Here is a 13,354-nt window from a genome sequence, read left to right on the forward strand (position 1 = left end):
GGAAAACATATATAGGAATTAGCAAAATTTAACACTAAAATTGTCTAGAAAATCGACAATATCTTCCATGTTATTGATCAAATTGATTCAAGGGTACCGTTGTTAATCGGGCATTGGTGCCTGTCAATGGAGGGTCACTTGAAATTACGCTTGCAGTCCCTTTAAGTAAAACAGTTGCTTATACTGTATACAACACACTTTTTTACAATTAAACAAATTGAAAAAAATGCAAGTTGTATAAAATCATTTAGTTAGCCACTTTTTAGCTTTCAAAATGCAAAAGGTCGAAAAAAAACTGTTTCAAAAACAGTTGCATAATTTTTCTTTTTGCTTTTTGCTTTTAACTTTTAACTTTTTATTAAGATACCAGTGTGCTTAAAAATGCGTATTTTACATATAATATTCACATTTAGTGTTGCGTAGGAAGGCAGCTAGACGAGGTGTATATGTATACTGTATACTATCTGTCAGCTGTTGAATAACTAGTCCTGGATCAGGGTATTCACTAGAACTGAGTATATTCAAGTATTATTGTAGAATTTATATATTCTCCATCTTCATAATATTATACAGAATACAACTACACACTAGACAATTAAAGCTTTCTCAGCTTTCATTACACTTCATTTTAAGGAGTGTAAAAACATTTTTAAGAATTATAGGATCAACGAAAAAGTTCTTAACTGGCTAAATGTAATATTTAGCTTGTCTAGCTGTTTGTTTGTTTTCATGTCTGTCATGGTGAATGCATGCAGTAAACACCTACTCCATAAAAAGTTCTCGAACGTATCTATCCAGGTACAATCCGTCCGCGATCAAACTCAAACAGGACTGAATCCCAGGCTCTAAATGCCGCACAAGGACAGAAGTGTAGCTATCAAAATGCAGCTACTAATACAGTGTTCAACCAGGACTGAATCCCAGGCTCTAAATGCCACACAGGGACAGAAGTGTAGCTATCAAAATGCAGCTACTAATACAGTGTTCATCCAGGACTGAATCCCAGGCTCTAAATGCCACACAAGGACAGAAGTGTAGCTATCAAAATGCAGCTACTAATACAGTGTTCAACCAGGACTGAAACCCAGGCTCTAAATGCCACACAGGGACAGAAGAGTAGCTATCAAAATGCAGCTACTAATAACCAGGACTGAAACCCAGGCTCTAAATGCCACACAGGGACAGAAGAGTAGCTATCAAAATGCAGCTACTAATACAGTGTTCAACCAGGACTGAATCCCAGGCTCTAAATGCCACACAAGCGTAGATATCAAACCCAGCTATTTATCCAATGCTTCAAATGCTACACAGGGATCCACAAGCTTAACTGTAAGCTATCTTTATAACAATCCCACATGATGGGGACGATCAGCTCTAAATGTCTAACAAGGACTCAAGCCTAGCTATATGTCAATTCCCAAATAATGGGGACGATCCGACCTGGTTTTATCAATGCACGGGTTCAGTGCTATAAATGCCACACAACGACACAAGCCTACCTATACAACAAGCTATATATCGATCCCAAATTGATTATAAAAACAGGACTTCAGGTTTACTCTCACACAGCAAACAGTCAAAAAGTTAACAGAAATTGACGTAGTTACAATTCCTACGATGTTATCTAAATTACGATTAAGACCATTGTATTATGTATTTATCGCACAGTTAAACATTTAGAGAAAATAGATATAACATAGTTAAGCTATCGCACATATTTTATAGTGTAATTTAAATATGTTACATGACTTAAGCTAATCATGTTATATTCAATTGAAACACAGTTTCAATGAATAATGTCATTGTGTCTAAGTTTACAACATAAAATCATTTATTATGTAAAACATACTGCAAGTCTACAGAATATCATGTTTACATGATTATGCTACATGCATGCCTGTATCATGCAAACCTGACCTCTATCAACCACCAATCAACCACACCATCCTGTTCTATACCTCTGCATTCAATGTGCCATCCAGGAGAATAACATCAGGACACTTTCAGTTCTCAACCATATGTACATCAAAAACATGAAAACGGAGTCGGATTTTTCCCTTCTTAAAGCTCCAACCTCCATGAAACCCAACAGACCACCATGAACATCCTCAAATCCCACCTCCAACCACCAGGTAATATCAATGACCTTCTCCTCAATGTGGCTTTCCAACACGCTATTAAGGAGAACGACATATGATACTATGAACTTTCGACAAGCTTTTCATCCTAAACAGGAAATCCAATTTAGACCTTTCCCTGTATGACTACTCCAAGCTCATGAAACCAGATATACTGCAGTGGACATCCTCAACTACATCCACAGCTCATATATTCCGGTCCCTTTCTGGGATTTCTACGACTTTCAGGAATTTACACCAAAATTTCCAACCAAACCAGACCCTTCAAACAAGCCTGATCCTTTAACAGAACCTGATTCTGCAACTGATTCAGGTCCTATAACCAAATCAGATCCTTCAACCAAACCAGATCCCCCAATCGAACCAGATTCTCCAACCAATCCAGATCCTCAAACCAATCCAGTTCCTCCAATCGAACCAAATTCTCTAACTAATTCAGATCCTCCAATTGAACCAGATCCATATACCAATCCAGAACCTCTGACCAATTCAGATCCTCCTACAACTCCAGATCCTCCAACCAGTCCAGAACCTCGGACTGATTCCGATTCTCCAATCAATATAGACCTTCCAGCCAAGCCTGATTCATCTACCAAACCAGATCCTCCAACCCATCCAGACCCTCCAATTGAACCAAATCCTCCTACCATTCTTGATCCTCCAATCGTACGAGATCCTCCAACCAATCTAGTTCCTGCAACCAATCCAGAGCCTCCATCCACTCCAGATCCTCCAATTAAACCTAATCATCCAATCAACCCAGAGTCTCCATCCCATCCAGACCCTTCATTTGGACCAGATCCTCTAATCGAACCAGATCCTCATTTTAAATATCTGGTATACAAACCCTTTCCAGTTCATTCCAGTCTTAATTTAAGATCTGGTATACAAACCCTTTCAGATTTAATCCAGTCTAAATACATGGATCTGGTAAACAAACCATTTCAGTATCGTTCCCAGTTTAATTACAAGATCTGGTTTACATACCCTTCATGTCAATTACAGTTTAAGTTCTGGTAAACTAATAATTTCTGGTCCGAATTAGAAAGAAAAGATTTAAAATTCGGTGTTAATGATGCTCAAATCCCCACAGAGTAAAAAAAATAGGCGATAGTACCAAATATTGTTGAAAATATTTCGATCTGGGTTGAACCTCTTCCGTTCTTGAGATTCAAACCAAAAAGGAAAGCTCTTGTCTGGTATCCAAATTTTATCAGGTTAATACTGGTCGGATTTCTTCACCCTTTAGGTTGAAACTGGTTTTGAAACTTGTCTGGTCTGCACCAGACCCTTCAAGTTCATTCCAGGCTGATCAAAATTTTGAAACTCATCTTTTTTAATAATAAATCGATTGAAAGTAATATATAAAATACAAGGCCATAAAGTTAATATTTTTGAAGAAATTAATAAAAAATTCCTTCGTTAAAATCCGCACCAACATTGAAATTAAAAATTGTTAAAATTGAAAACAAAATTATGTAAAAATTGATGAAAAAAAGATTCTTAAGATTCAAAATGAAACTGTGCCATCCTTTTATCCTTAACCTTGACAGATGCCTTATGCATCTAAATTATGAATTCAATAGAACATGTGCGAGCACTGCGCAGTTAATCCTTGCGCGCTCCCGGTAGCAAAACAATATAAAGATTCTACTTAAATATTTTGCTCGTTATCTTAATTATACATTCTATACCATCTCAGCATGAGGAAGCCTGGTTGCAAAAGTTCCCGCGGAAGCCAGTTAATAAGCTTGTTTTTCAATTCAATAGAAGAAATTTTATTCCAGGTTTCCTCTTTAAAAGCAAGAAATAAGCCAGGTTTCCTCTTTTGAGCAGGAATTAATCCAGGTTTTCCACTTAAAAGCAGGAATTGATCCAGGTTTTCCCTTAAAAAGTAGGAATTGTAATCCAGTTTTCCTCTTCAAAAGCAGGAATTAATCCAGGATTCTATTTAAAATCAGGAATTAAGATACAGGTTTCCCATTTAAAAGAAGGAATTAATCAAGGTTTTATTTTTAAAATCAGGAATTAAAATATAGGTTTCCCCTGTTGAAGTAGGAATTTAAGGAGGTTTTTTCCCTTTAAAAGCAGGAATTAATCCAGGTTTCCAGTTTAATAGAAAGAATTCCGGGTTTTGACTATTTAAGTAAAAGGAATCCTACATGCAGCCATGTATCTAATGTAATAAAAGTAAACCCATGTTTACATTCATATTTACCTAAGGGATGGGAATAATAAGGTTTTCAAAGCAGTAGCAATTGAAATTCAAGTTTAAACTCCTGTAGTAGATAGAACCCAAGGTTATCCTTTCGTAGAAGTTATTAAAATTATTGATTTTGTGAAATAACTGCTTATTAATAATTGTCAATATTCAGTTAAAAGGAATTGAATCTTTGGAACAAAATCAAATATTTAAACCTCAATATCTTTAGCATTAGATGTTGTAAACTTTTGATATTTCAAACTCAGATTATTTGATCTAACAGAATTCATAGTTTGAAATATTTAAGGTCTGCAAAGATATAGTTCCAAAGATATAGTGATTAGAAAATCAGAGTTTGTGGCAAAGACTCAATTCCTTTCATCGAGTATTCGTATTATGTATACTTGGAAGATAGATAGATTGCGAGTGAGCCCGGGATATTGATAGATAGATAGTTCTGGATCCAGAGGGCAGAGACCCTTGCAGTGTTTGAGTGTACACTCACTAGTCACAAGTTCCCGCGCTCCTGTTTCAAGTTTAATATCCTAGTTGGTTTGGTTGGTTACCAGTATCCTTCTTACCTTGTATATACTAAGCCTGATCCATTGATAGTTCTTATGTATAGTATAAATAAGGACTCCTAGAGCTAGTTATACAGATACTGGGGGATCTAATCAAGATAGAGTTCTTTCATAAGATACATAAGCATTTGTTTTATATCCTTTGTATAGACTTCTTATCTTATAAGATCACTATTGATAAAAATGTATAAGTGAATTCATCATAAGCCAAAACCAGTTTTTCATCCTTTCAAGTACTCCTTCAATATCATTTAGGACAAGTGATTTTGTGAACTCTGTTCGTTACAGTCATCTCTATAGAGTAGTGACGGTCTGCCGTTCATTTAATTGAAGCTGTTGCTGCAACATAGATTTGTTTATCTGAACGTAATCCCACAGAACTTTTCTGAACCTAATCCAACAGAGCTTTTCTGAACCTAATCCCACAGAACTTTTCTGAACCTAATCAAAAAGATTTTTTCTGAACCCAAACCTAATCAAACAGATTTTTTCTGAACCCAATCCCACAGAACTTTTCTGAACCTAATCGCACAGAACTTTTCTGAACCCAATCCCACAGAACTTTTCTGAACCCAATGAATTATAATGTAAAGATAGTTATTTCAGAGGTGTACGCATTTGTTGTACTGCAGTGTACTGTCTCTGGGCTGTAAAGTAAACTCTCCTGAACTCATCCTTCAGTGCTCTTCTCGACTCACCCTACAGAACTCTTTTCAATCCATCTCTACAGAATTCCTCTGAATTTAACTCTACGGAAATCTCCTCAACCCGACCCTTCATAACTCTCCTGAAACTATCCCTACAGAACCTCCTGAACCTTTCTCTACAGAGCTCTCCTGAACCCATCTCTGCAGAACTCGCTTGAAAACATTTCTACAGAACTCGCTTGAACCCAACTTTAGAGAACTCACCTGAACCCAATCCTATAGAAATCTCACGAACCCACACCTACAGAACTCTCCTGAGTCCTTCTTTTCGGAACTCTCCCGAACACTATCTCTACAGCTAACTCTTCTGAACCCAACCTGCCAGAACTATCCTGAATCCAGCTCTACAGAACTCTTCTGAACCCAACTCTACAAAACTCTCCTGCACCTAACTCTACTGAACTTTCTTAACCCCAATCCTACAGAACTCTCCTAAACTCATCTTTACAGAACTCTCAAAAATCTCCTAAACCCGACTCTACAAAACCTCTCCTCTCCAAAACCCAACTCTACATAACCTTCCTAAACCCAACTCTGCCAAATTACAGGATTCCTGAGCTTGACTAAAACAGGGCTTCTTCGCGTGTTTTTGTTAATTAGTATTAATAATGAGAACTTGAGTGATACAACACCTTAAACAGAGTTTTGCTCGTTTCGTGACAAACAATTGCAGTTATTACTCAGGAACCACAAATATTTAACAAAGGGATAATTATCAGCACCTAATCTCATTTGTCTGTAGTATTGACTTGTCAATTTAATTTTATCATTCTATGTACTTTTTAGTCATAGTTTTTATTCATTGAAGCATAATTTAAACCCTAAAAATTTTCAGAGAATTTCCAAGAAGGAGCACTAATATGCCGGCAGATAATGAACTCTCAGCTATTCTAAGGTACGAAAGGTCCAAGGGAAGGAAAAGTGTGAATATTTTATAAAATCTGTAATTTTTTACGATTAGAGCTTAATGAAAGGGAAAACTCTAGATTGAACCGAAGGTTAGAGATAGAATGGTTTGGGTCTCTAGGAAGAGGGTTTAAGATTTAGCAGGTTTTTAAGAAAGTACAGAAAAGGCATGGGTGTCGAAGAAAATGCAGGTTTTGCGAAGATTAAGAGATGAGTGCAAGAAAGGGAAAAGGGTGGAAGAATAGGAAGTTTTCTAAAATTAGTAGATACAATAAGTTGATTTAATTATCAAGTCGTTGCATAATACTTGAGGGATTAAATTATCCATTAAATACAGGGGAGGATAATAATTATTCACAACTGCTTTACAGGCAGGATTTTAAAGGAAAGGAATAGAGTTTTTGCCACAAAATACAAATTTGTAATACCTATATCTCTGCAATAGGATGGTGGAAACAAACACAGACTATTTGATCTATCAAAATTCATAGTTTGAAATATTAAATGACTCCGACATTGGGTTGCACAAGATAAAGGGATAAGAAAATTTGAGTTTGTGACAAAAACTCAGTTTCTTTATAATTTTCTTACTATTCGCAACTTTTGCTTTAAAATTACAGATCTGAATATTTCAATAGTTAAATAATGAATATATAAATATCAAACATTCTTCTTTTTACGGTTTTTTTTTCTCAAATTCATAATTCATTCCTCGTTCACGTAAACAAAGCACAATGTTTAGGTTTATATTTAATAATATATTATGTGTTAAGAAATGTAATATTACTAAGCGGTTATTGATATAAAAAAATCTAACCCTGATAAGAGAGGAATTTAGCTGATTCATTACAATTAATGAACAGTTCATAATCTTGAATTTTATTACCTTGACTTTGAGTTTTTGATAAATGAACTCAGAAAATAACAAATATATCTTAAAATTTAAAGAGCTCTTATCTCTGTGTTTATTTTTGTCACACACTGTCATTTGTTTTTAATGAATGTGAATTATCATTCAAAGCATTTTAAATTAAAGAAATAAAATATTAATATCAAAACGGAATCAATTTCGTTATTATTGGATTTTAATGATGTTGGGTTTTTCTGATTTTTTGTGTGGATTTTTATACTTTTTTCTGGTTAATTATATTGACTAAGAAATAGTTAAAGACTAGCAGAAAACTTGTTTGTATCCCATAAGCGTCAAAACGGCTGAACCGATCGAGCGCAACATTTTTGAGGCAACTCACATGACCCCAGAAAAGGTTTATGGATGTTCAGACATAAAAAATTGCATTTGCAAATTTTGAAGCCTATTTATAACTCTTTTAGTTTTTTTCGTTTTCCTTAATAATTTTTATAATATTTTTAGTCGTAGAAATGAGAGAAATGATGCGCTCGATTCTGGCCAGGATGTTAAGCCTAGGTTTGTCAAGACCTCCATCTATACAGACTTCACAGACTTCACCAGGAAGGAGATCAAGGAGTTCGAGGAAAAATTTAAACTGTAAGATTTTAATAGTTTTACTTAATTTTGAGGGGGCAGTTCCAGATTTAAACACAAGTTATATAAAAAAGTTTTAAAATTTATTTTAAAATCAGAGCATCTGTTAACAACGATTTAGTTATTTATCAACAAATTCTGTTGAAATCTAAAGCTAATAAACCATCAGCGTATAATTAGAACATTTTAGTTTGTATGAGGACAATTTCTGAAATCATCTTGATGTTTTTTCTTCTTTTTTGTAGAGGAATTAAGTCTTTGCCACACACTTTGATTTTCTAATCCCTGTTTCTTTGCAACGTGATGTCGTAGACCTTAACTTTTTCCACAAACTTTGATTTTCTAATCCCTGTATCTTTGCAACGTTATGTCGTAGACCTTAACTTTTTCAAAATTGAATACTGTTAGATTACATAATCTAGGCTTAAAAAAAACCGTTTTTATTCACCAGGTTGCAAATATAAAGAGATTATGAAATTATGAAGTTTGTGACAATGCAAAGATTCAATTCCTTTGCGGGCGAAAGTTATAAATTTTCAAATACATTGACAAACTAAGCCATACTCATCAAACTTGCCTTTTAATCATGATATAAAATTTAAACTTTTTGATAGATATTTTTTTCAATTAAATTCTGTATTTCTTTTTGCATATTTTTCCTTTACAAATGTCGAAGAAAATGAAGCAAATGTGTTTGGCCTGTATGTTTAATACTGTATAAAGTATAGAATATGGAGACGGAATCCAACTCTATATCTAGGTATAATATCTCCGGGAGTGGATCTATATCCTTGTCTGAGCTGAAGATGATGATGGAGAAATTAGGAGCACCACAAACCCATCTCGGACTCAAGAGTATGCTCCAGGATGCGGATGAGGACAAGGACGGAGCAATCTCTTTCAGGTTGGTTTAGGAAAGATAAACTGGGTTCATTTAGGTTTCTGTAGATAACTCCATGTTATTTAACCCTTTAAAAGTTTAAAAATGAAACTGATTTTTTACAGAAAATAAATTGCAGTGTCTGACTCAAACACTAGAGTTTTCTGAGTTTGAAACCTTATATTTTCAACTATTATCGAAAGTATTTTGTAACACTAGATTTTAATAAACCTTCAATCTTCTTAGTTCGGTTGATTTTTGTAACAAAACACTTGAAAGAGGATTTTCCTGTTAATGGATCCTCTGTTCTCTCAACTTTTTATTATACTTCATATTCGACAGATAGAAGGGGGTAGGGGGGAGGGGAGGGTCAGCAAATGTTGGAAGAGGAAAGGAAGAAATGGGAGGTGAGAGGAAGAACAAGGGGAAGGGTAAAGGATAAAATGGGAGGTGAGAGGAAGAACAAGGGGAATGGTAAAGGAAGAAATGGGAGGTGAGAGGAAGAACAAGGGGAAGGGTAAAGGAAGAAATGGGAGGTGAGAGGAAAAACAAGGGGAAGAATAAAGGAAGTAATGGGAGGTGAGAGGAAGAACAAGGGGAAAGGGAAAGGAAGAAGAAGTGGGAGGGGAAAGGAGAAAGAAGGGGAAAGGAGAAAGAAGGGGAAAGGGAAAAGAGAAAGAAGGGACAGGAAGAATAAGAGGGAGGGTGAAGGGAAAGGAAGAAGGGGAGGGAAAAGGAAGAAGAAGAGGGAGGGGTAGGAGTAGTGGAAAGGAAGAAGGGGGAAGAGAAAGGAGGGGGAAGAGAAAGGAGGAAGATGGGGGAGGGGGAAGAAGGAAAGAAGGAGGAGGGGAATGGAAGTCGACTTTTAAACTCAAGTTTAAATAGTCCAATAAACATGAGACACAGTAATTGTACATGTTAAAAAGACCCATTTCACTTAACAAGTGATTAAATAAGTTACGAGTAAAACTCTTTGTTTCATCATCAAATGCACTTCAGAATTGCTTCAATGTCGTCTTTCTATTTCGGGTTATCACTGTAGTAATGAGGAGGTGGAGTAGTTAACCTAATCCTCCTTCCTTAGTTTTTTTTTATTTATTTTTCAAGAACTTGGTATTTTTATTGATTGCCTGAAAACCTGTAAAAATTTCCGCTGGTTTTCCACATGACTGCTAAACAGGAGAGAATACCATGACGGAATATAAAAACAAATATTTCAGCCGGATAACTATTCATAGACAAGGGTGGGGCGGGGGTTTGAAACAACAATTTTTTAATTCATCAAAATCAGTAAGTAATTTGTCTTTCAAAATCGAAATATGAAAAACAAATGTTTCAATCTTTTATTAAATTTTACGAGACAGAAACCCAAAAAAATACAATTGACTAAAAAGCATTAACTCGATTGTGTATTATCTCTGGTGGGACCTGCCTAAGGAGTTCTGAGATAATCCAGGGAAAGGGGTCAGAGTATTGTATTGTAAAGTTTTTGACTAATTCTTAAAGGGACTGTTCACTTAATGTCTAGTGACCCTCCATTGATAGCTATGAACACAATTCACAACGGTGCCCTTAAACCCCATTTTCTTATCATACACGATTGAGAAATCCAATTTTCAGTTTATATTTCTTGCGCATTCATGCAGAAGAGACATGGAAGTAAAATATTGGCAGAATTTATCTCTCTTTGAAGATAGAAAAAAGATATCTTCCTAGTTGTCGCTCTGATCAAGATTTACAGGGTAGCGTTGTGAATCAGGCCTTTAACTTTAAACTCTTCAGTTCATTCGTAATATTTTAGAGAGTTCTTGACAATATTCCGAAAGGCTCGGGCCGGAGAACTTGACATAGAGTCAGGGTTGGGTCAGCTCGCCCAGCTGTCGGAGGTAGATGTCGACCAGGTCGGAGTTAACGGAGCTAAAACATTCTTCGAAGCGAAGGTATAAAACTGAGTAAATAAATTTGAAGAAAAGGCCCAGGAAGAGATGTAGGATATGAATTAAAGGATAAGGAAAAGATGTAGGATATGAATTAAAGGATAAGGAAGAGATGTAGGACATGAATTAAAGGATATATTTCCTGATTGTAAGAAACAATGGAGAAATTCACAGAAATAAACTGACAAACGACATTTCTGATCTAAGGCTCCAAGGGCACCGATGTAAATCGGGTATTGATCGCTACCTTTACATAGAGAGTCATTTAAAATTACATTTGCAGTCCTTTTAAGACAAATATTTTGAGGAAGAAACCAAAAAAACGAAATTGTCGGAAAGAAGGGAAAATGAAGAAATCAGATGAGAACTTGTAGCAAGAAAAAAGATCTGAAGTAATCCAAATAAGTTAAAATGAATAAAAAGAAAGATTTTTCTTAACTCTAATTTTTTATGTGGGATTTCTGTAACTGAATAGAAGGGAAGAAGGGGAACGGTTGAAAAATCTAGGGGCGGAACTTTTTGAGACTCCGCTAATCCAAGTACAACGCCTGCTTAATCAGCTGATTCGTATTTTTGCGATCTCTCATTGACCATGAGCATTATTGTGTGCTTCTGATTAGTCTGACATGAAAAGTTAATCATTTAAACTTAATCCGTCGGACATAAAAAGACTCTGGAAAGGATTAACTTTAAAAAGTTTTGTCCTCTAGAATATAAAAGATGAAAATAAGATTTTTTGTTTCAGATTGCTCAAGTACACAAGGGAAGTAGGTTCGAGGAGGAGATGAAGGAGGAGAAGAAGGAGAGAATCAGGATGGAGCAGGAGCAGAGAGAACGAACCCAAGCATTTAAAGATCGAGCAAAGATATTTTCATCCTAGTGCTTCTGGACTTTTAGATCTGTTTAGAATATTCTTAAGATCAGACTTCTTTTCACAGACTAGTGCTGTTCAAAACTAATGTCTAGAAGCGAACTAATCGCTCTGAGAACTCTGTTACCGGGATGACCTTCTCTCAGATCTTGAACTTTTTGGAAATCTTTTTTCATTTCAAGGGATGTTCAAAGATCTTCTTGTAGAAAAAGGTTGTGTAAGGATTTTTTCTCCGATTTATTTCTTGAAGATCTTAGTTGCAGTCTAGGATTGTATAAAGATTTATCAGTTTAAATATGCAATTTTAAAAAATATCCCCCCCCCTCATCCAATAGAAATCGTTTCAGAAAAAAAAGAACATATGCTTTTTCACAACATATAATCTTGCAATATTTCCCTTTAAATTCTAACAAGGCCTATTTTTCTATGATTAGAATTTATTGGTTTAAAAAGTATTCAATTAATTTTTCTAAACTGGTTTTAGCACTGTAAGAACTTGTGTCAGTGGGAATACAATAAATCTGTGAGGTGGAGAAACCAGACAGTGACCATATCTTGTATTAGAACTGATAAAGGATCTGGCCTTAAACCGTAATGATTTTTATTACTCCTAGTGTACAGGGTTAGTCAATTAACATGAGAGTTAAACCCGGGATTTACTATTTATATAATATACTGCATTTATGTCACAAATAATTAATCAGTTAGTCTTATATGTATTAATATGGCATTTAACTAAAAGTTTATATATTTTTTATGATGAAATAAAATGAGTTTGATATTTTGTGCACTGTATAAAATTAAACTATACTAATTTTTGATATTTCTTATGTATAATATCTTGCAAACAAACAGATTTCTCCCCAGATTTCCAGGTAGAGTTAATATTTCTCTAGATTGCTAAGTAGAGCTGATATTTCTCAAGATTGGCGGGTAAAACTGAAATTTCTCCAGATTGCCAGCATGGGCTGATATTTCTCCAGATTACCAGGATGAGCTGATATTTCTCCAGATTACCAGGATGAGCTGATATTTCTCCAGATTTCCAGGATGAGCTGATATTTCTCCAGATTACCAGGATGAGCTGATATTTCTCCAGATTTCCAGGATGAGCTGATATTTCTTCAGATTACCAGGATGAGCTGATATTTCTCCAGATTGCCAGGATGAGCTAATATTTCTCCAGATTGCCAGGATGAGCTGATATTTCTCCAGATTACCAGGATGAGCTAATTTTTCTCCAGATTTCCAGAATGAGCTGATATTTCTCCAGATTACCAGGATGAGGTGATATTTCTCCAGATTGCCAGGATGAGCTGATATTTTTCCAGATCACCAGGATGAGCTGATAATTCTCCAAATTGCTAGAATGAGCTGATAATTCTCCAGATACCAGATTGCCAGGATGAGCTGATAATTCACATGAATGCAAGAAAATATCCTGAATGCCAACCATAATGTCGTCTTTGAAATCTGATTGTTATGCCTGTAACCCTAAAGTTTTAAAATCGTCCGTATTACCAGGTTTTATTAGAAAACATTGATTTGTTAGAGGTGTAATTAATGGTTGAAAGGTGTTTTTCTAGAGGAGAAAATATTGATCAAGGAGATTTCTCGTAAAGATTTC

The 13,354-nt window shown here is 35.3% G+C and overlaps 2 protein-coding genes across 2 annotated transcripts; both read left to right on the forward strand.

Moving 5' to 3' along the window:
• Positions 1–2,264: 2,264 nt before the first annotated feature.
• Positions 2,265–4,528, forward strand: LOC111701550 (sporozoite surface protein 2; the record flags this gene model as incomplete). The annotated part of the gene is made up of 1 exon (XM_023472880.1): positions 2,265–4,528. A coding segment is annotated over one exon (894 nt), but the record flags the coding sequence as incomplete, so codon positions are not given.
• A 1,889-nt stretch (positions 4,529–6,417) lies between these two features.
• LOC111701543 (EF-hand domain-containing protein D2 homolog) lies at positions 6,418–12,511 on the forward strand. The gene is made up of 5 exons (XM_023472873.1): positions 6,418–6,524; positions 7,908–8,042; positions 8,800–8,943; positions 10,721–10,859; positions 11,602–12,511. Exons 1-5 carry the CDS (start codon positions 6,490–6,492, stop codon positions 11,734–11,736), a joined length of 588 nt encoding a protein of 195 aa, XP_023328641.1. The 5' UTR covers positions 6,418–6,489; the 3' UTR covers positions 11,737–12,511.
• The last annotated feature ends 843 nt before the right edge of the window (positions 12,512–13,354 follow it).

Source organism: Eurytemora carolleeae, unplaced genomic scaffold (assembly GCF_000591075.1).
Source record: "Eurytemora carolleeae unplaced genomic scaffold, Eaff_2.0 scaffold450, whole genome shotgun sequence".
NCBI classification, from domain to species: domain Eukaryota; kingdom Metazoa; phylum Arthropoda; class Copepoda; order Calanoida; family Temoridae; genus Eurytemora; species Eurytemora carolleeae.